The sequence below is a fragment of the Trachurus japonicus genome, chromosome 21 (assembly GCF_045865225.1).
Source record: "Trachurus japonicus isolate A0001 chromosome 21, Traja_1.0".
Classification (NCBI taxonomy): domain Eukaryota; kingdom Metazoa; phylum Chordata; class Actinopteri; order Carangiformes; family Carangidae; genus Trachurus; species Trachurus japonicus.
In genome coordinates, this window is record NC_140927.1 from 35765113 (window position 1) to 35789169 (window position 24057).

The following is a 24057-nucleotide window of genomic DNA, read 5'->3' on the forward strand; positions in this document are numbered from 1 at the left end:
TTATGACTCTATGTACTAACTGTTGCTTTAACTGCAGATCCTCCTAGCGAGCCCAGAAACTTGCAGATCAACAAGATCAACAAGGACTTTGTCATCCTGTCATGGGAGCGTCCCAGCAGCGATGGTGGCACCCCCATCACTGGATACTGCATTGAAAAGAAGGAGAGGAACAGCCTCCTGTGGGTTAAGGCCAATGAATCCGTGGTCAAATCCACCCAGTACACCTGCACCAACCTGATGGAGGGCCTGGAGTACACGTTCAGGGTGTCTGCACTCAACATGGCCGGACAGGGCAAACCTTGCAAACAGACTGACTTCATCACTGCCAGGACTGCTGTTGGTACGGATATGCTATTCAGCTGTTCACGATAATATTCTAATATAATTCTAATATTCTTAAGATTTCAATGATAATTGATTTAAAGAAAAGCAGGAAAAATTTAAGGGGACTTAAAGCAAATAAAATGTTTAAAAATCAGTTATTTTCTGGGACAGTGAGTCTCAAGTTAAGATAAATGGGTCTTTATGGAGATCTTTTATTTGAATGGTCCCTGTGAGGTCACATGGTCTGTCCCATTCTCAGCTTCATTCTTCCTTGTTGCATCACTGACTCCACAAACCTTTGTTTCCACCCAGATTCACCAGGTAAACCTGAACCTATGGATGTGACCAAGAACTCTGTGTCACTGGTCTGGAGCCGTCCCAAACACGATGGTGGCAGCAAGCTGATTGGCTACTACGTAGAGTATGCAAAGCTTCCAGAGGAGGAGAAGTGGACACGCTGTAATGCCAACTGCATGAACATCCAGACAGAGAACTATGTGGTGACCGGGCTTGAGGAGGGCCAACAGTACCTGTTCAGAGTCATCGCCAAGACGGCCGTCAACGTCAGCCTTCCATCAGAGCTTTCCGACCCCATCCCTGTCATTGCAGAGAATGGTAAAACTTCACACAGCAAGGAAAACTATGACTGACAAGCACATTTTTTAACAAATGGTGATGACAAAACTTTCTTCTTCCCCTGGGCAGTTCCTCCTCGTGTGGATCTGGGCATCAACATGAAGAATCTGATTGTGGTGAAAGCTGGAGAGAATGTCTTCCTGGATGCCGAGGTGTTCGGAAAGCCACTGCCAAAGGTGAGCTGGAAGAGAGATGGTGCGCCTTTGGTCCTCACTGAAGGAATGAAGATGAGCCAGAAGAAACATGTCCACGTGCTGGAACTCTACTCCGTCACCAGGAAGGAGACAGGAGACTACACTATCAATGCTGAGAACATCAATGGCCACAAATATGCTTCCATCAAGGTCAAGGTCCTGGGTAAGTCATATATGATTTTAGTTTAGTTCTTCATCTGAGCCAGTGTTTCACGTGTTCAGAAGAATAAGCTGACCTCCCTCTGTTTCTCCACAGACAAACCTGGTCCTCCAGCTTCTGTGAAAATCAGCAAAGTGTTTGCCGACCGCGTTAAGATGCGGTGGGAGCCCCCACTTGCAGACGGCGGCTCTGAGATCACCAACTATATAATTGAGAAGCGTGAGACCAGCAGGGCCAACTGGGCACTGGTTACCTCCAACATCAATGGACACATCACCGACTGCTCAGTGGAGAAGCTCATCGAAGGACACGAGTATCAGTTCAGAGTCAGTGCTGAGAACCAGTATGGAGTGGGGGATGCCATCATGACTGATGGCGTCATGGTCAAGAACCCGTATGGTACGTTCAAACCACCACAGCTGAATTTGGAAAGAGCCAACTAGAGTACAAAGAGGAAATTATCTTACCATTATTATGATAATTCTCTAACATGTCTCTGAAAGTATCTCATGTTTTGTTGTAATGTTTTCTGTTCCAGATGTTCCTGGTCCATGTGATCCACCAGTCATCACCAACATTACCAAGGACTCCATGACAGTCAGCTGGAAGGCTCCAGCCAATGATGGCAAAGCTACCATCCTGGGCTACTTGGTGGAGAAGCGTGAGGCCACTGAACTGACCTGGGCTAAAGTGAACCGCAGGCCCGTCATTGACAGGACTATCAAGGCTATTCAGCTGACCGAGGGCTCTGAGTACGAGTTCAGAGTCATCGCCTTGAACAAAGCTGGTCTGGGCAAACCCAGTGATGCATCCAATGCTGCATTAGCTGTTGATCCTGTCTGTGAGTACCTATTTCAACAAACTTGCATAATAACAACCATCGTCTAAGTTATCAAATGATTTATCTCTAACAAATGTGGTATCATGATTTTCCAGATCCTCCTGGTCCACCTGCATTCCCCAAGGTGGTGGACTCCACCAAGAGTTCCATCAGCCTTAGCTGGACCAAACCCGCTTATGATGGTGGTTGTGAGATCATTGGCTACCTGGTGGAGTGCAAGCGTGTAGAAGCAGAGGACTGGACCAAGTGCAACGTCCCGAAAAAGCTACAAGCCACAAAACTCCTGGTAACAGGACTGATGGACAACACAGAGTATCAGTTCAGAGTCACCGCTGTCAACAAGATTGGCTACAGTGAACCCAGTGAGGTCCCTGGAAACCACATGCCCAAGGACATCCTGAGTATGTTTTTTAACTGTTTATTTTCTTTAACTGAAACTCTGTGAAAGACAGAATAGGTGTAGAAGTAACAGCTGGTGTATCAGTGAAGTTACTGTGGTCGTTTGTCTTTCCTCCAGTTGCTCCTGAAGCTGAGCTGGATGCTGACCTGAGGAAGGTCTTGGTTCTTCGTGCTGGTGTCACAATGAGGCTCTACGTCCCACTAAGAGGACGTCCCGCACCAAAGGTGACATGGACAAAGGTGAATGCCAACCTGAAAGAGAGACAGGGCCTGCTTATCAAGACCTCAGAATGGGACACCCTGCTGTTGGCTGAGGATGTCAACAGATATGATGCTGGCAAATATGTCCTGACTCTGGAGAACAGCAGTGGCTCAAAGAGCTACACCATCGTGGTCAAAGTCCTTGGTAAGTTTGCCAAACATAATAAGGAAAAGGAAAAACACACACCACAGGAATAAGGGTTAAAAGAAAACTGGGTTGAGTTCAGTCTGAATTTGGTTGCAATATTATATTTCCTTCTCCTGCTCATCTTTCTCAGATTCCCCTGGACCACCCACAAACCTGATCGTAAAGGAGACTTCTAGAAACCATGCCTTCATCACCTGGGATGCCCCTCTGATTGATGGTGGTGGCCCAGTGAAGAGCTACGTTGTAGAGAAACGACTGGCAGAAAGGAAGGCCTGGACCTGTGTGTCGGCACAGTGTGCAAAGCCCTCCTTCAGGATTACCAACCTGGAGGGCGGACAGGCCTACTGCTTCAGAGTATTGGCCGAGAATGCATATGGAATTGGAGAGGGCTGTGAGACTGCTGGCAGCATCCGTGCCTCAGGTAGCTGCACGTCTTTTTTTTCATATAATAGATTACCTGTGAATACTTAATAGTGCAGCACAATAGACTCCTGTAGTATGTACAAGAATTTGCTTTAAATATGCCTCGTTTAAACTCAGAGACACAAAATTTGGATGTTCTATACAAATATGAGAGGAACTCTACATAGCTGTCAGGCTACTACTAACTACTACTTCTACAAAAAACTACAAAAAGCTACACCTTTTATTTCAATTGTAGTTCAACAGCCTTGTCCATATTAAACATATCTTGTTTGACACAAACCACATACCCAGTCTTTAACCTGTTCCCCTCCCACCTCAGAACAACCTGGACCAGTGACAGATTTCAAACCTCAGAAAACCACCAAGGACTCAATCATTCTGGGCTGGAGGAAGCCCATTAGTGATGGTGGAAGCTATGTTACCGCTTACATCCTGGAGCAGAGTGAAGGCGAGGAAAAGTGGAAGCAGATCATGAAGGGCAAGACCACCTCACACACCATTGGAGAGCTGACTGAGGGCAAAGAGTACTTGTTTAGAGTCAAGGCTCTCAATGAGTCTGGAGAGGGACCGCCCACTGAGCTTGCTGTTGTGGCTAAGGACCAGTTTGGTAAGAAATCAGCCACTGTACCATGTATTAAAAAATGTACATGTATGTTTTGCATTGCATCCAACCTCTGATCATCAAACTCTTTTGGATTTCAGTGCTGCCTGACTGCAACTTGAGCAGTCTGCAAGACGGCTGTTGTGTGGTGAAGGAGGGCAGCACCACACGTATCAACATCCCCATCATAGGAGCACCCTACCCTACCGCCACCTGGAAGAAAGGAGATGTGGGACTTGGAGACACTGGCCGGATGTGTGTTGAGGCGTCTCAGGGCATCACCACCCTGCTGATCAGAGATTGTCAGAGAGGAGATGCTGAGACCTACACAATCACTGTCAGGAACAACGCCGGCTCCAAGGACTGTAAGTTCCAGCTGAAGGTGGTCGGCAAACCTGGCATTTGCACCGGACCCATTCAGTTCGATGAGATCACTGCTGACAGCCTCACCCTGGAGTGGGGACCACCCAAAGATGATGGTGGTGCAGAGGTGTCTAACTACATTGTGGAGAAGAGGAGGACAACAGACAATAAGTGGGCCACAGTGGCATCAGCCATCCAGAAGACAACCATGAGGGTGATTAGGCTCCATGATGGAGTCGAGTACATCTTCAGAGTCTTTGCTGAGAACAAGTATGGGGTTGGAGAGTATCTGAGGTCAGACCCAGTCATCGCCCAGCATCCATTTAGTGAGTATCTCTCTCCAAACTGATAATTATGTTAATTAATTAATTATATTTAGGCCTTAGGCGCTTTTATGGTGTTTCTGTTGTTAGAGTGTGAATGTTTACATCTGTGGTTTTCTAATACCTCCACACTTATGTCTTTCTCTGTGTCTTCCAGATGTGCCTGAGGCGCCTGCTCCTCCAGAGATTGTGAGCATCCGCCATGAGTCAGCCATTTTGACTTGGGCCGATCCAAAGGACACTGGTGGCTCCCCAATTACTGGTAAAAAAAAAACTGTCACTAATATCAATTTGTTGTATAAGAAATGCTAACCATCCATGACATCCATGATCATGACTAACTGAATTTATGTTGTATTTAGGATACCATGTGGAGTTTAAGGAGAGGAATAGTCTAATGTGGAAACGGGCCACTAAGACTCCTCTGCGAGTGAAGGAGTGCAGAGTCACTGGCCTCGTAGAGGGACTGGAGTATGAGTTCAGGGTGATGGCCATGAACATGGCCGGCCTAGGAAAGGCAAGCAGGGTCACCGAAGCTGTGGTTGCCCTGGATCCTATTGGTAAGTTCACAGTTTTTTTTTTCTCATGTGTAGAAGTTAATTATTTTCCTTTTTATCCCACCACTAAATAAACAAATGGGAAAGTGCGAATATTATTTTACAAGCCTGTCTTGTGCCTCCTATAACATGTTTGTTTTGTGCTGTGTTAGATCCTCCCGGCAAGCCTGATGTGATTAACGTCACTAGGAATACGGTTACTCTGATTTGGACCGCTCCCAAATATGATGGCGGTTACAAGCTGATAGGCTACATGGTGGAGAAGCTGGAGGCAGGTGGCAAGGCCTGGATGAAGGCCAATCATGTCAACGTCCAGGGCTGTGCGTTTACTGTGCCTGACCTGACAGAGGGATCTCAGTATCAATTCAGGATCAGGGCCAAGAACTCTGCTGGGGCTATCAGTGTTCCTTCAGAGTCTACTGATCTCCTGACCTGCAAAGATGAGTACGGTAAGTTGCGAAATAAACTGAGGAAGGTAGTTTGGTTGTTGAAAGATGTAGTTCACCACATGTGCTTGCTTTTATTCATATCTTATGTCACCATTTCTGTAGACAATTCACTGACAACTTTCTTCTATTTTCTGTGCAGAGCCTCCAAGCATCACTATCGACCCAGATATGAAGGATGGTGTATCTGTTAGAGCAGGAGATACCATTGTGGTCTCAGCCTCCAAGATTGTAGGCAAACCTCCACCCACTTCCTTCTGGTCCAAGGGAGGCCGTGAGTTGAAGTCCTCTGACATTGTCACCATTACCAGCACCCCCACCTCCTCTACTCTGTCCATCAAGTATGCAAGCCGGAAGAACACGGGTGAATACACAATAACAGCCAGCAATCCCTTTGGCATTAAAGAAGAACATGTAAAGGTGAAGGTCTTGGACGTTCCCGGACCTCCAGGCCCCATTGAAGCAAGTAACATATCAGCTGAGAAGTGCACTCTGACCTGGCTTCCACCAGATGAGGATGGAGGCTGCTCCATCAAGTCCTACATCCTCGAGAAGAGAGAGACGAGCCGTCTGCAGTGGACCAAGCTAGCTGAGAATGTCATAGACTGCAGATATGTAGCCAGCAAACTAATCAAGGGAAATGAGTACATCTTCAGAGTGTCTGCTGTGAACCAGTATGGCACTGGAGACTCAAGCCAGTCTGGTCCAGTCAAAATGGTCGACAGCTACCGTACGTATCATTGTTTAACCATTATTGCTAATGTTCACACCATAACATAATGAAAAAGAGCTCAATGAATAACTGACCAAAATTTTCTTGCTTGTTTTGTTTGTCCAGGCCCACCAGGCCCACCCTCAATCCCAGAGATTGACAATGTCACTAGAACTTCTGTCACCATTTCATGGAAGAGACCAGTACAGGATGGCGGAAGTGATATCAGAGGATATTGTGTAGAAAGGAAAGAGAGAAGAGGAATGAGATGGGTGAGAGCCTGTAAAAGAACGGTCCCTGACTTGCGCTTCAAGGTGCAAGGCCTGTCTGAGGGAGTAGAGTATGAGTTTAGAGTCACTGCTGAAAACAAGGCTGGATTTGGGGAGCCAAGTGAGCCATCAAGCCCTGTGATGACTAAGGACATTGTGTGTAAGTAATTGTAGACTTCTCATTAAATTCTGAACCACATTTTACAGGAAAGTTTCATGGTATCTGCAGAAGAATTGAAACACTGCTGACTTCTTTATTCTCTTTTTTGTTTATCAGATCCACCTGGTCCTCCGTCCAATCCCAGAATTACAGACACTACAAAAACCACGGCCTCCTTTGCCTGGGGCCGACCCTTCTACGATGGTGGTCTGCCAGTAGAGGGATATATTGTGGAATACAAAAAGGATGGGCATGATGACTGGGAGACAGAGACACAGTACCCATTGAAAGTTACTGAACATGTTATTGGTAAACTTCAAAAACGTGGCAAATACCACTTCAGAGTTAGCGCTGTTAACTCTGAAGGAGTTGGTGAGCCTGCAGAGGTTGAGAAAGTGACTGAGTTGGTGGATCAGGAAGCATTGCCAGACTTTGAGCTGGATGCTGAACTCAGGAGAACCCTTGTGGTCAGGTGCCGCGCTTCAATTCGCATGTTTGTTCCCATCAGGGGTCGTCCTGTTCCTGAAGTAACATGGAGCAAAGATGATACAAACCTGAAACAACGTGCGCATATTGACACTACAGAGTCCTACACTCTACTGGTTATTCCTGACTGCACCAGATACGATGCTGGAAAGTACAATCTCTGTCTGGAGAATGTTGCTGGAAAGAAGACAGGATTTGTTAATGTGAAAGTTCTGGACACACCAGGACCGCCAGTCCACCTAAAACCCAGAGAGATCACGAAGAATAGCATCACCCTCCAATGGGAAATCCCCATAATTGATGGTGGTTCCAAGATTCATAACTATGTTATTGAAAAGAGAGACGCTACCAAGAAGGCCTACACAGTGCTTACCACCACATGGCAGAAGTGTTCCTTCAAGTTTACAGACCTTGAAGAGGGTGCCTACTACTACTTCCGTGTTTCTGCTGAGAATGACCTTGGTGTGGGTGAGCCCGCTGAAACACCTGAGCCAATCAGAGTGTCCCAAGCCCCCTCTGCACCAGAGAACTTGTATGTCACAGATGTCACTGCTGACAGTGCCAGCCTTGCATGGGTCAAGCCCTTGCATGATGGTGGTAGCTTGATCACTGGATACGTCATTGAGGCCCAGAAAAAGGACACTGACCAGTGGGTCCATGTGGGTACAATCAAGGCTCTGGACTACACTGTCACAGATTTGATTGAGGGAGCAGAATACACCTTCCGCATAATGGCTGTCAATGCATCAGGTAGGAGTGACCCCCGTGAGAGCAGGCCTGCTGTTATCAGAGAGCAGACTTCCGCTCCCTCCTTTGATCTGCGTGGAGTCTACCAGAAGACAGTCATCGCCAAGGCAGGAGATCGTGTAAAGGTGGAGATTCCAGTGCTTGGTAAACCCAGACCTGTGGTCTCTTGGAAAAAGGGAGATGTGTCTCTCAAGGAAACACAAAGAATCAACACTGAAACCACGCCAACATCAACTATCCTCAACATTGGTGAGATCAAGAGGACTGATGGCGGACAGTATTCCATGACTGGAAAGAACATGTTGGGTACAGTGACTGAAACAATCACAGTCCTAGTCCATGATATTCCAGGTCCTCCCACTGGTCCCATTAAGCTGGATGAGGTCTCATGTGATTATGTCCTTATGTCTTGGGAGGCACCAGAGAATGATGGAGGTGTTCCCATCAATAACTACATTGTTGAGATGCGCGAGACCACTGGTACTTCATGGCTAGAGTTGGCTGCTACAGTGATCCGTACCACATTCAAGGCAGCTCGACTCAACACTGGAACCCAATATCAGTTCCGTGTCAGAGCCCAAAATAGATATGGTATTGGACCATGCATTGTCTCTGAATCTGTGGTGGCTGCCTATCCATTTGATGTGCCAGGCCAGCCAGGCACTCCTGTGGTCACATCTTTTAACAAAGATGCAATGACTCTAAGTTGGAATGAGCCGTCCTCTGATGGAGGCAGTGCTATCCTGGGCTATCATGTGGACAGAAAAGAGAAAAACAGCATTCTGTGGCAGAGAATCAGCAAAGCTCTTGTTGTTGGAAATATTTTCAAATCAACAGGCCTTGTTGATGGAATCGCTTACGAACACCGTGTTACTGCTGAAAACATGGCTGGTCTCAGCAAGCCAAGCAAACCTTCTGAAACTATGTATGCTTTGGACCCAGTTGACCCACCAGGCAGGCCTGTGGCACTGAACATCACCAGACATGAGGTCACTGTGTCATGGACCAAACCAGAGGGAGATGGTGGTTTTTCCATCACAGGATACACAGTGGAGAGGAGAGAGATGCCAAATGGGCGCTGGCTCAAAGCCAACTTTAACAATATCCTTGAAACCATCTACACAGTCAGTGGTCTGATTGAAGATGCAACTTATGAGTTCCGTGTGTTTGCCCGAAACTCAGCTGGTGCTGTCAGTGCTCCATCACAGTCATCAGAGGCCATTACATGCAGAGATGATATTGAAGAGCCAAGACTTGATGTTGATGCATCATACAGCAGCAACGTTGTTGTCATGGCAGGAGAGGTATTCAAGCTGGAGGCAAATGTGACTGGCAGACCAATCCCATCACTGGTATGGACCAAGGAAGGAAAGGAGCTTGAGGATACAGGCAAGCTAGAGATAAAGACCTCTGACTTCCATACAACTCTAGTAAACAAAGATTCCCTTCGGAGAGATGGTGGTGCTTTTACTCTGACAGCCAGCAATCCAGGTGGTTTTGCTAAATTCACATTCAATGTCAAAGTACTTGATAGACCTGGACCACCTGACTCCTTGACTGTAACTGATGTCACTGCTGAAAAGTGTGTCTTGAACTGGCTACATCCAACACATGATGGTGGTGCCAAGATTGAGTACTTTATCATTCAGAGACGTGAGACCAGTAGGTTGGCCTGGACAAATGTGGCCACAGACCTTCAAGCAAATAGATTTAAAGTCACCAAACTCCTGAAGGGCAATGAGTACATATTCAGAGTCATGGCTGTCAACAAGTACGGTATTGGTGAACCCCTGGAATCAGAACCTGTCGTCTGTGCCAATCCTTATGTCCCCAGTGATGCACCACAGCAGCCAGAAGTGACAACCATTACCAAGGACTCCATGGTTGTCTGCTGGGAGCGCCCTGAACATGATGGAGGCAGTAGAATCAACACATACGTAATTGAGAGGAGGGATAAGACTGGCCTTCGCTGGGTGAAGTGCAACAAGAGAACTGTAACTGATCTGCGATTTAAGGCCTCTGGCCTCACACCAGGACATGAGTATGAGTTCAGAGTTCTTGCTGAGAACAATGCTGGTCTAAGTGCACCTAGTCCTTCCAGTCCATTCTACAAAGCAGTAGACACCATCTTCCAGCCTGGTCCTCCAGGGAACCCCAGAGTGCTGGACACAACCAAGTCTTCTATCACCCTTGCCTGGAACAAGCCTGTGTATGATGGTGGTTCTGAAATCACTGGCTACGTTGTGGAGACCTGCCTGCCTGAGGAAGATGAGTGGACAATTCAGACTCCTAAGAAGGGATGGACAGCCACTTCTTTCACTATCACCAACTTGAAAGAAAATCAGGAGTATAAAATCAACATCTGTGCAACCAACTGTGAAGGAGTAGGAGAGCCCGCTGCTGTTCCTGGTACTCCCAAGGCAGAAGACAGATTGCTTCCTCCAGAAATTGAGCTAGGCGCAGAGCTGCGTAAGGTGGTATGCATCAGAGCCTGCGGCACTCTTAGACTCTTTGTCCCTATTAAGGGCAGACCAGCACCTGAGGTAAAATGGTCAAGGGAGCATGGAGAATCTCTAGACAAAGCAATTATTGAAATCACCTCATCATTCACCACTCTTCAGATAGAGAATGTTGACAGGTTTGATGGAGGTAAATACATGGTGACTGTGGAGAATGCCTCTGGAAGCAGAACAGCTTTTGTTAATGTCAGGGTGCTAGACACTCCTGGAGCTCCTCAGAATCTGATTGTCAAGGAAGTCACAAGAGACTCAGTATCCCTTGTTTGGGATGCACCTCTTATTGATGGTGGCTCAAGAGTCCGCAACTACATTGTAGAGAAGCGTGAGTCAGCCAGAAAGGCCTACTCAACTGTATGTGCAAGTTGCCATAAGTCAAGTTGGAAAATTGGAGAACTGGAGGAAGGAAAGATGTACTTCTTTAGAATCCTGGCTGAGAATGAATTTGGTGTTGGTCTCCCAGTGGAAACTGCTGAACCAATTAAAGTGTCAGAAAAACCTCTGCCTCCAGGAAAAGTGTCCCTCCTTGAAGTTACCAGTAACAGTGTCACACTAACTTGGGAAAAACCTGATCATGATGGTGGAAGTAGAATCACTGGCTATATCGTTGAGATGCAAGGTAAGGGCAGTGAGAAGTGGACTCAGGTCATGCTGGTCAAGACAAATTCAGCTGTTGTAACTGGCCTTACACAGGGAGAGGAGTACATGTTCCGTATTTCAGCCACCAATGAAAAGGGAGTGAGTGACCCACGTCCTCTCAGTATGCCCGTAGTGGCAAAAGATCTTGTCATCTCACCAACCTTCAAAGTGCTTTTTAGCACATTCAGCGTGCTAGCAGGAGATGATGTGAAGATAGATGTACCATATGTTGCCTTTCCCAAGGCCACAGCAACTTGGCTCAAAGATGGTGTTGCTCTCAAGGAGACAACAAGAGTTAATGCACATGCCACAGACAAAAACCTTCTCTTGATCATCAAGGAAGCTGGCAGAGATGACGTGGGCACATACACTGTCAAGCTGACCAACAAAGTAGGAGAAGCATCCACAGACATCAGTGTTGTTGTTTTAGATAAGCCTGGTCCACCAACAGGCCCAATTAAATTGGATGACGTCACTGCAGATAGTGTGATCCTGTCCTGGAATCCACCAGAGTATGACGGTGGTTGCGCCATCAACAATTACATTGTTGAGAAGAGAGACACATCTACCACAAACTGGCAGATTGTGTCAGCCACAGTTGCCAGAACCACTATTAAGGCAGCCCGCCTGAAGACTGGATCTGAGTACCAGTTTAGGATTGCTGCAGAGAACAGATATGGCAAGTCCTCAGTCCTGCTTTCTGAAAGCATAATTGCTCAGTATCCATTTGAAGTTCCCAGTCAGCCACGTTCACTCATGGTGCAGTCAGCCACTAAGGAAAGCATGGTGATTGTATGGGAGAAACCCAGCAATGATGGTGGAAGCAAAATTCTGGGCTATCACTTAGAGCTCAAAGAAAGAAACAGTTTACTGTGGGTGAAACAGAACAAACAACTCATCCCAGAGACGAGATTCAAGGCCTTGGGTCTTGAGGAGGGTATTGAATATGAGTTCAGAGTCTATGCTGAGAACATTGTTGGTCTGAGCAAAGCCAGCAAAGTGAGCGAAATGCAAGTAGCCAGAGATCCTTGTGATAGACCGGGAAAGCCAGAGGCTGTTATCGTGACAAGAAGCCATGTGACACTCAGATGGACCAAACCTGAGTATGATGGTGGCATCAAGATCACAGGTTATGTAGTTGAAAAGAAGGAGGCAGAAGGACGCTGGATGAAAGCCAGTTTCGCCAACGTTATTGAGACTGAATTTGTTGTCACAGGACTCACTGAAGATCAGATTTATGAGTTCCGTGTCATTGCCAGGAATTCAGCAGGTGTCTTCAGTCAGCCCTCAGATTCAACTGGAGCTATCACTGCCAAGGATGAAGTTGATCCACCTAAGATTGACTTGGAAGCCAAGTACTCCCAGGCTGTAGTGGTAAATGCTGGGGAAACATTCAAGCTTGAGGCTACTGTTGCTGGCAAGCCTGTTCCCACAATACACTGGCTGAAGGAGGGTCAAGCGATTACTGAAGCGGCTCGTGTAGAACTCAAGAACACAGACTTTATAGCTTGTATAGTTGTTAAGGAAGCCATTCGTGTTGATGGAGGTCAGTACACTTTGCTGGTAAAGAACGTTGGGGGAGAGAAATCTGTTAACATAAATGTCAAGGTACTCGACAGACCAGGTCCTCCTGAGGGCCCTATATCCATCTATGGGGTCACCAACGAGAAATGCTCAATTTCCTGGAAACCGCCCATACAAGATGGAGGTAGTGATGTTTCTCATTACATAATTGAGAGGAGGGAAACCAGTAGACTGGTTTGGACTGTAGTTGAACCAAAGGTTCAGACATTGAATCTGAAGATCACCAAACTTCTTCCTGGTAATGAGTACATCTTCAGAGTGATTCCGGTTAACAAATATGGAGTTGGTGAGCCCCTGGAATCTGAGCCAATGGTTGCCAGAAATCCATTTGTCACCCCCAAACCACCAACAGAGGTAGACATTAGCACAATCACCAAAGACTCCATGGTAGTGACCTGGGAGAGACCTACTAATGATGGTGGCAACCCCATCCAAGGATACATTGTTGAGAAACGTGACAAGGATGGTGTGAGATGGACCAGGTGCAACAAGCGCACAGTGAGTGAACTACGCTTCAGAGTGACCGGACTCCTAGAAAATCATAGCTATGAATTCAGAGTTTCTGCTGAAAATGCTGCAGGCGTTGGCACACCTAGTACACCAACACTGTACTACAAAGCATTGGATCCTATCTTCAAACCGGGCCCACCAAACAACCCCAAAGTTGTGGACTCATCTAGGTCCACTGTTTCCCTAACATGGGGCAAACCCATATATGATGGTGGCTGTGAGATTAAGGCCTACATTGTTGAAGCCTGCAATGGGGCATCCGATGAGTGGTTTATGTGCACTCCTCCCACTGGAATCACAGATACTAAGTTCACAGTGAAAAAGCTTCTTGAGAAGCATGAATACCAGTTCAGAGTGTGTGCTATTAACAAAGTTGGTGTTGGTGAGCATGCCGACGTGCCAGGAAAAATCCTTTTGGAAGAGAAACTTGAAGCTCCTGATCTTGACCTGGATGCTGATATGAGAAAGATGATAAACATTAGGTCAGCAAGCACTCTCAGGCTGTTTGTTCCTGTGAGAGGTCGTCCAGCCCCTGAAGTGAAATGGGGTAAGGCTGATGGTGAGATAAAGGAGACAGCACAGATTGATAATACAGGTAATTATGCTTCACTGGTCATTGAGAATGTCGACAGATTTGACAGTGGCAAATACACTCTGACAGCAGAAAATGCCAGTGGAGTAAAGTCAGTTTTTATCAGTGTCAGGGTTCTGGACTCACCCAGTCCACCAAACAACTTCATGGTGAAAGAGATTACAAAATCCTCTGTCACTCTCACATGGGAGCCCCCACTTCTGGATGGTGGTGCAAAGATTAAGCATTATATTGTTGAGAAGCGGGAGAGCACAAGGAAAGTTTATTCTCCTATCACCACCTGCAATAGGATGTCATGGAAAATTGAGCCTCTTCCAGAGGGTGGAATCTTCTTCTTCCGAGTCCTGGCTGAGAATGAATATGGTGTGGGTCTCCCCGCCAAAACACTGGAACCCATTAAAATATCTGAGAAGCCTCAGCCACCTGGCAAAGTTAGTGTTCTTGATGTTACTCACAGCACTGTAACCCTCTCCTGGGAGAAGCCTGAACATGATGGTGGCAGTAGGATCAGTTACTATGAAGTAGAACTATCAACGAAGGACAGCGAGGCCTGGTCTGTGTGTGCTAGTGTGAAAGCACTGGAGACTGTAGTGACAAACCTACTCAAGGGAGAGGAGTATCAGTTCAGAGTTGTAGCTGTAAATGACAAGGGCAAAAGTGACCCAAGACAACTGGTTCAGTCAGTTGTAGCAAAGGACCTTGTGATTGAACCTGCTGTTAGACCCAAAGTGAGCAGCTACAGTGTTCAGGTTGGCCATGACCTCAAGATAGAGGTCCCAATTGCTGGTCATCCAAAGCCAACCATCAGCTGGACCAAGGATGGTGCTGCTCTTAAGCAAACCACCAGAGTCAATGTCATTGACTCATTAAATCATACCACCCTCACCATAAAGGATGCTACTAAAGAGGATGGAGGCATGTATAGCATTAATATCTCCAATGCTCTCGGATCCAAGGATGCCACCATAGAGATAATCACTTTGGACAAGCCCGGCCCTCCAACAGGCCCCGTCAAGTTGGAAGATGTAAGTGCTGAAAGTATCACTCTTAACTGGGAACCTCCTACATACACAGGTGGCTGCCAAATCTCCAATTATGTTGTTGAGAAAAGAGACACCACCACAACCAACTGGGTGGTTGTATCTGCTACTGTTGCCAGAACCACACTGAAAGTGGCTAATCTGAAGACAGGTGCTGAATATCAGTTCAGAATCTATGCTGAAAATAGATATGGAAAGAGTTATGCAATTGACTCAGAGCCTGTTTTGGCACAATATCCATTCCAGGAGCCTGGCCCACCGGGAACACCTTTTGTCTCTTCATACACCAAAGACTATATGGTGGTTGAGTGGCACAAACCCCCATCTGATGGAGGCAGTGCCATCTTGGGTTACCATCTGGAGAGAAAAGAGAAGAATAGCATCCTCTGGACAAAAATCAACAAAATGCTCATCCAAGACTGCAGGTTCAAATCTACTCCTCTTGAGGAAGGCATTGAGTATGAGTATAGAGTCTATGCTGAAAATATTGTTGGCATTGGAAAATGCAGCAAAGTGTCTGAGGTTTATGTAGCCCGTGACCCATGTGATCCTCCTGGCCGCCCTGAGGCTGTGATTGTGACCAGGCACTCAGTAAAACTGAGGTGGACCTCTCCAGAATATGATGGTGGAAGCTTAGTCACTGGTTATTTGGTGGAGAAACGTGATCTTCCTGAAGGAAAGTGGATGAAGGCTAGCTTTGCAAACATCATCGAGCATGAATTCACTGTTACTGGTCTGACTGAAGACAGTAAATATGACTTCAGAGTAATAGCCAGAAATGCAGCTGGTGCTGTTAGCAAGCCGTCTGAGTGCACAGGATCCATCACAGCCAAGGATGAAGTTGAGCCACCAAAGTGTGAGACAGATCCTATGTATAACCAGACCATTGTTATCAGTGCTGGAGAGACCTTCACCCTCGAGGCCAGTGTGGAAGGAAAGCCCATCCCCACAGCTCAGTGGTTCAAGGGGTCTGTTGAAGTTGAAAACTCAGCAAGAGCTGAGATCAAAAATACAGATTTTAAGGCACTGTTGGTTGTAAAGGATGCCATCAGAGTGGATGGTGGACAGTACACTCTGGTTCTGACTAATGTGGCTGGAACAAAGACTGTCCCATTCAGTGTAAAGGTACTAGACAGGCCAGGACCTGCAGAAGGACCTCTTACTGTCAGCAATGTCACTGAGGAGAAATGCTCATTGTCTTGGCTACCACCTAGGCATGATGGAGGGGCTAGCATTTCTCACTACATCATTCAGAAGCGGGAAACAAGCCGCCTGGCATGGACTGTGGTCTCCAGTGACTGTGGCGCTACCATGTTCAAGGTTACCAAACTGCTAAAAGGCAATGAGTACATCTTCAGAGTCATGGGTGTCAACAAGTATGGAGTGGGCGAGCCACTTGAGTCAGCACCTGTTATCATGAGAAATCCATTTGTTCCTCCTGGCCCACCTCAGGAGCTTGAGATCACTAACATTACTAGAGACTCCATGACTGTCTGCTGGAACCGCCCTAAAAGCACAGGAGGCAGTGACATTGGTGGCTACATTGTGGAGAAGAGAGACAGAGCTGGTGTGAGGTGGACCAAGTGTAACAAGCGCAGGGTGACAGACCTGCGTTTCAGAGTAACAGGACTAACTGAAGACCATGAATATGAATTCAAGGTATCTGCTGAGAATGCAGCTGGAGTGGGTCAGTCAAGCCCAGCTACACCCTATATCAAAGCATGTGACCCCACATTTGAACCAGGTTGTCCCACCAATGCCCATGTGGTGGACACAAGAAAGGACTCCGTCAGTCTCGCCTGGCATAGACCCATTTATGATGGTGGGTGTGAGATTCAAGGATATGCTGTGGAAATTACCAAGGCTGATGAGGAGGAATGGACCATATGCACCCCAGCCTCTGGCGTTAAGGCTACCAAGTTTACCATCACCAAGTTGGTAGAGCACCAAGAATATAAGGTTCGCATCTGTGCAATCAATAAACTGGGTGTTGGTGAACCCACCGAGATTCAGGGAGTCGTGAAACCTTTGGATAAGATTGATCCTCCAGAGATGACTCTGGATTCAGAGCTGAGGAAGGGAATAGTTGTCCGTGCAGGTGGCTCAATGAGAATCTGCATTCCATTCAAGGGCCGTCCCACTCCTGAGATCAGCTGGGCCAAGGAGGACGGAGAACTGCCCAGTAAAGTTCAGAAAGAGACAGGGGAAGATTACACACAACTCTCTATTGATATGTGTGACAGATATGATGCTGGAAAATACATCCTCAACTTGGAGAACAGTGCTGGCACCAAGTCAGCTTTTGTCTCTGTTAAAGTTCTGGACACTCCAGGGGCTCCTCTAAATTTGACAGTTAAAGACATCAAGAGACAAAGTGTTACTCTGACATGGGAGCCTCCTCTTATTGATGGAGGTGCAAGGATCAAGAATTACTTGGTTGAAAAGCGAGAGTCCACCAGGAAGGTTTATTCTAATGTGGATAACAAGTGCACAAAGACAAGTTACCGTATCACTGGCCTCACCGAAGGTACTATATACTATTTCAGAGTCTTAGCTGAAAACGAGTTTGGTGTGGGACAGCCAGCTGAGACAGAAAGTGCAGTGAGGACATCTGAGCCTCCCCTGCCTGTGGGCAAGGTCACGTTGACTGAAGTGACCAAAACCACTGCCTCACTCTCCTGGGAGAAGCCAGACCATGATGGAGGCAGCAGGATCATGGGTTACTACATTGAGATGCAGCCCACAGGCTCAGAGGAGTGGGTGGTGGCCACTACAACCAAAACTTGTGAAGGCACTGTGTCAGGCCTTAGTACAGGACATGAGTACTTGTTTAGAGTTGTAGCTTTTAATGAGAAGGGCAGGAGTGATCCAAGGTCTCTGGCTGCACCAGTCACAGCAAAAGATGTAACAATCGAGCCCGGATTCAAAATTGCTGTCAACACTTACAGTTTACTGCATGGTGATGATCTGAAGATTGAGATTCCAATTATTGGACGTCCTGTTCCCAAGGTTGAATGGAAAAAGGACGGCCATGCTCTCAAGGAGACAACTAGACTAAATGTAACCAGCACTCAGTCATCAACAAAGCTGTGCATCAAGGATGCAAATAAGGAAGATTCTGGTAAATACATTCTCACAGCCACCAGCAGTGTTGGAACAGCTACAGAGGAGCTTACAGTTATTATTCTAGATAAACCTGGCCCACCGACAGGTCCAGTGAAGGTCGAAGAGGTGAGCTCTAATTATGTCACTCTCTCTTGGGAGCCACCAGAGTACACTGGAGGCTGCCAGATTAACAATTACATTGTGGAGAAGAGAGACACCACCACGACCGCATGGCAGATTGTTTCTGCTACTATTGCCAGGTCAACCATTAAAGTTACCAACTTGAAGACTGGAGTTGAGTATCAATTCAGAGTGTCTGCTGAGAATAGATATGGAAAGAGTTCTGCAATTATCTCCCCTGCTGTTGTTGCTCAGTATCCATTCAGTGAGCCTGCTGCCCCAGGAACACCAATCATTTCTGCAGCAGTCAAGGATAGCATGGTTGTTGAGTGGAAACCACCCACCAACAATGGAGGCAGCCCTGTCCTAGGATACCACCTTGAGAGAAAGGAGAAGAACAGCCTGTTGTGGACTAAACTCAACAAACTTCTAATCCCAGACACACGTTTCAAAACTACAGAACTGGAAGAAGGTATTGAGTATGAATTTAGAGTTTATGCTGAGAATATTGCTGGAATCAGCCCTGCTAGCAAGATCTCAGAGACCACAGTTGCCAGAGACCCCTGTGACCCACCAGGCACCCCTGAAGCTATTGATATCACCAGAAACCACGTGACACTCCAGTGGACCAAGCCTCAGTATGATGGAGGCAGTGCAATTACTGGCTATGTGGTTGAGAGAAGGAAGCACCCAGATACCCGCTGGATGAAGGCAAGCTTCACTAACATTATTGACACCCAGTTCACATACAGTGGTGCGACTGAGGACTGTGTTTACGAGTTCAGAGTTATTGCCAGGAATGCTGCTGGTGTTTCCAGTCGTCCCTCTCATAGCACAGGAGAAATTACTGCCAAAGATGAGATTGAGGCTCCAGAAGCCACCCTGGATTCTAAATTCAAGGATCTGACAGTTGTTCATGCTGGTGAAACATTCGTCATTGATGCTGATTACACTGGCAAGCCTCTGCCTGAGGTTGTTTGGTTGAAGGAAGGAAATGAGATTGATAAAGCCACACAAAGAATGGAGGTCAAGACCACACTCACACGTACCATCCTGACAGTGAAGGATTGTGTTAGAGTTGATGGAGGCCACTTTGTCCTGAAACTTGTCAATGTGGGAGGAGTTAAAATGATCCCAATCAATGTTAAAGTTCTGGATAGACCTGGCCCTCCAGATGGCCCTCTGGAAGTCAAAGGGGTGACAGCTGAGAAATGCTATCTTCACTGGAACCATCCTTCACACGATGGTGGAGCCAGCATCTCTCATTACATAATTGAAAAGAGAGAGACCAGTCGCTTGTCATGGACCATGGTTGAGCCCAAGATCCAGGCCATCAGCTACAAAATTACAAAACTGCTGCCGGGAAATGAATACATCTTCAGAGTCACTGCTGTGAATAAATATGGAGTTGGTGAGCCTTTGGAATCTGAGCCTGTTGTTGCTCGTAACCCCTTCACAACTCCCAGTGCTCCTTCCACCCCAGAGGCCAGTGCTATCACCAGGGACTCCATGGTACTTACATGGGAGAGGCCAGAAGACGATGGAGGAGCTCAGATTGAAGGATATGTCCTTGAAAAACGTGATAAGGATGGCATTAGATGGACTAAATGCAACAAGAAGAGGTTGAATGACATACGGTTCAGATGCACTGGTCTCACAGAGGGCCACTCCTTTGAATTTAGGGTTTCAGCTGAAAATGCTGCTGGTGTGGGAAAACCTAGTGCACCAACCCATTACTTTAAAGCCTGTGATGCCACTTATCCACCAGGACCACCAAATAACCCTAAAGTCATCGACCATTCTAGTACCACTGTCTCCCTATCCTGGTCCAGGCCTATCTACGACGGCGGAGCAAAGATAAGTGGGTACGTTGTTGAAATGAAGGAAACAGCAGATGATGAATGGATCATTTGCACACCACACAGTGGTGTCCAGGCTACCCACTACACTGTTAAGAAACTGAAAGAGAATGCAGAGTACCACTTCCGTATCTGTGCTGTTAATTGTGAGGGAGTCGGAGAACATGTGGACCTACCTGGGTCTGTAATTGCTTCAGAGAAGCTGGAAGCTCCTGAAATTGAACTAGACGCTGACCTTAGGAAGATGGTTAACATTCGGGCCACTTCAACCCTTCGTCTGTTTGTGACAATCAGGGGAAAGCCTGAGCCGGAGGTCAGATGGTCCAAGGCTGATGGTACATTGAATGAACGTGCCCAGATTGAAGTCACAAGTTCTTACACAATGCTTGTGATTGAAAATGTAGACAGATTTGACACTGGTAAATATGTACTGACCCTTGAGAACCTCAGTGGCTCTAAATCAGCCTTCATCAATGTCAGAGTTCTGGACTCCCCCAGTGCTCCTACCAACCTGGAGGTGAAGGATGTGAAGAGAAGCTCTGTCTCTATCTCCTGGGAGCCTCCTCTAATTGATGGTGGGGCTAAGATAGCACACTACATTGTGGAAAAGAGGGAGCAGAAGAGAATGGCTTTCACAAGTGTTTGCACAAACTGTGTGAGGAACTCCTACATTATTTCTGACCTGCAGGAGGGAGGCCGATACTATTTCCGTGTATTGGCTGTAAATGAACTTGGAGTAGGTCTGCCTGCTTCCACAGAACAAGTAAAGGTATCTGAGGCTCCATTGCCTCCCGGTAAGATTGTCCTGGTTGATGTTACTCGTCATACTGTCACTCTTTCTTGGGAGAAACCAGATCATGACGGAGGCAGCAAGATTACAAAATATATTGTTGAGATGCAGCCAAAGGGAGATGACAAATGGACTGTGTGCAGTGAAGTCAAAGCACTGGAGGCTACTATTGAGGGACTTTTAACTGGAGAGGAGTACTCCTTCAGGGTGACTGCCGTGAATGATAAGGGCAAGAGTGATGCAAAACCTCTAGCTGTCCCTGTGGTGGTGAAGGACATCACAGTTGAGCCAACCATCAACCTGTTGTTCAACACATACAGTGTAAAAGCAGGAGATGACTTGAAGATTGATGTTCCCTTCAAAGGCAGACCTCAGCCAGAGGTGTCCTGGAAGAAGGATGGCCATGCACTTAAGCAGACAACCAGGGTCAATGTTCTTAATTCCAAGACCTCATCCAAGATTATTATCAAAGATGCAACAAAGGAGGATGTAGGAAAATATGAGATTACTTTAACTAATGCAATTGGGACCAAGACTGCCGAAATCTCTGTAATAATCCTTGACAAACCTGGCCCACCTAGCAACATTAAGATGGATGAGGTGAGCGCTGACTTTATCTGTTTGTCTTGGGATCCTCCTACCTATGATGGTGGATGCCAGATTAACAACTATGTGGTGGAAAAGAGAGATACTACCACAACAACATGGCAGATTGTCTCAGCCACAGTAGCAAGGACATCAATTAAGGTGACTCGTCTCAACCAGGGAACTGAGTATCAGTTCCGTATTGCAGCCGAGAACCGTTATGGTAAGAGCCATGTTGTTGATTCGGCCCCTGTTGTTGCTCAGTATCCCTTTGAACCTCCTGGCCATCCAACTAACGTCCATGTTGCCCATGCCACTAAGACCGGTATGCTTGTGGAATGGGGCAGACCTGCCAGTGATGGAGGAAGCCCCGTTATTGGTTATCACATTGAATGCAAAGACCAAAGTAGCATTCTATGGACTAAGGTCAACAGAGGACTACTGGCTGAGAATCAGTTCAAGATGACAGGCATTGAGGAAAGTCTGCTGTATCAGTTTAGAGTCTATGCTGAGAATATTGCTGGCATTGGTCCATGCTCTAAGGCCTGTGACCCTGTTGCAGCCAGAGATCCATGTGAATCTCCACATAACCTTAGAGTCACCAACATTACCAGGACCTCTGTGTCTCTTTTCTGGGAGAAGCCAGAGTATGATGGTGGAATAAAGATAACTGGTTACATTGTTGAGCGTAATGAACTCCCCAATGGCCGCTGGCTGAAATGCAACTTCACCAACCTTCAAGACACTTACTTTGATGTCACAGGCCTCACCGAGGATGTGCAATATGACTTCCGTGTCCTTGCTAAAAATTCTGCAGAGATGTTGAGTGCGCCTTCAGAATCCACTGGTCCCATTACTGTCAAGGATGATGTAGACCCTCCCACTATTATCCTGGAAGACAAGTTAAGACAGCTAGTTGTCATTAAAGCTGGGGACATCATCAAAATTGATGCTGAAATTACTGGACGTCCACTTCCAGTTGTGTCTTGGTCTAAGGATGGAAAAGAAATTGTCGCCAAGGCCAGGTGTGAAATCACCTCCACCAACTTTGCAACTACCCTGATTGTCAGTGATGCTATCAGGCGGGATTCTGGCCAGTATGTCCTGACCCTGCACAATGTGGCAGGAACCAGATCTGTGGCTATCAACTGTAAGGTTCTGGACAGACCTGGACCATCTTCAGGACCTTTGGCAGTGTCTGGGCTCACAGCAGAGAAATGCACCATAACATGGGGACCCCCTCAAGAGAATGGTGGTGCTGAAATTATGCACTACATTGTGGAAAAACGTGAGACCAGTCGCCTTGCCTGGACTCTTGTCTATGGAGACATGAAGGCAACCACGTGTAAAGTGACCAAGCTGCTCAAAGGAAATGAATACATCTTCAGAGTCAGGGGTGTCAACAAATATGGGGACGGGGAGGCCCTGGAGAGTGAGCCAGCGACGGCCATGGATCCCTTTACTGTTTCTGCAGCTCCAACTAACGTCCAGGTCACAGCAGTTACTAGTGAGGCAATGACTATCTGTTGGGAAAGACCCGTTTCTGATGGTGGAAGCAGTATAGCTGGCTATGTTATTGAAAAACGAGAGAAGACTGGGCTTCGCTGGTGCCGTGTTAACAAGAAACCAGTTTATGACCTTAGAGTCAAAGCCTCACGCCTCCGTGATGGTTGTGAGTATGAGTACAGAGTTTTTGCAGAGAATGCTGCTGGCCTCAGTGCTCCTAGCAACCCTTGTCCACTCACTAAGGCTGAAGATCCACAGTTCCTGCCTTCACCTCCTGCTAAGCCCAAGATCATTGACTCCACAAAGACCACAGTTACTCTCTCATGGAACAAGCCACTCTTTGATGGTGGTGCACCTGTAACTGGTTACAGAGTAGAATACAGAAAGAGTTTAGATGATGAATGGTTTGTTGGTGTGCAGAAGACCAAGAACACAGAGTTCACAGTGGTGGGACTAACTCCTGGTGCTGAATATGTGTTTGTTGTCAAGTCCATAAACAAGATTGGTGTCAGTGAGCCCAGTCCTGAGTCCGACAGACAGATTGCCAAAGAGAGAGAGGACGAGCCAGTCTTTGACATCAGCAATGAGATGAGAAAGACTCTTATTGTGAAAGATGGAAGTTCATTCACAATGACAGTGCCCTTCAGAGGTAAACCCATCCCCAGTGTTTCATGGACTAAACCTGATGTTGACCTTAGAGTCCGTGCTGTCATTGACACCACAGACACCTTCACCTCCATCACTTTGGAGAAAGCAACTCGCAACGACTCTGGCAAATACACCGTCACCTTGTCCAATGTAGCTGGAACCTCTTCCTTGACACTCAGTGTCAGAGTCCTGGATTCCCCTGGACCTCCTACCCACATAGAAGTCAAGGATGTTACCAAGACCTCTGCTACTGTTACCTGGGACACTCCTGAGAATGAGGGAGGAGGACCAGTCAAGAACTATGTTGTAGACATTCGCGAGGCCAGCAAGAAAGGCTGGACTAGGCTGACTGACACATGCCACAGACTGACATACAAATTGACAGACCTACAGGAGGGAGAAGTTTACTACTTCAGAGTGACAGGCGAGAACGAGTATGGTGTTGGTGTTCCTGCTGAGACCAAAGAGGGAACAAAGATCACAGGTAATGATTATCCAGTTGGAAACATT

General features: G+C 46.9%; 1 protein-coding gene across 1 annotated transcript in view; it reads left to right on the plus strand.

The window, feature by feature from the left end:
• ttn.2 (titin, tandem duplicate 2) overlaps window positions 1-24057 on the plus strand; it is a 247891-nt gene that overhangs the window by 196802 nt on the left and 27032 nt on the right. Inside the window, exons 197-212 of the mRNA XM_085766175.1 lie at window positions 38-340; window positions 637-939; window positions 1030-1317; window positions 1411-1713; window positions 1853-2155; window positions 2251-2556; window positions 2673-2960; window positions 3094-3379; window positions 3704-3996; window positions 4092-4679; window positions 4834-4938; window positions 5039-5236; window positions 5386-5682; window positions 5822-6409; window positions 6518-6820; window positions 6938-24031. Of these exons, the coding sequence (XP_085622301.1) occupies window positions 38-340; window positions 637-939; window positions 1030-1317; window positions 1411-1713; window positions 1853-2155; window positions 2251-2556; window positions 2673-2960; window positions 3094-3379; window positions 3704-3996; window positions 4092-4679; window positions 4834-4938; window positions 5039-5236; window positions 5386-5682; window positions 5822-6409; window positions 6518-6820; window positions 6938-24031 (21846 nt within the window). The remainder of the gene's footprint in view (window positions 1-37; window positions 341-636; window positions 940-1029; window positions 1318-1410; window positions 1714-1852; window positions 2156-2250; window positions 2557-2672; window positions 2961-3093; window positions 3380-3703; window positions 3997-4091; window positions 4680-4833; window positions 4939-5038; window positions 5237-5385; window positions 5683-5821; window positions 6410-6517; window positions 6821-6937; window positions 24032-24057) is intronic.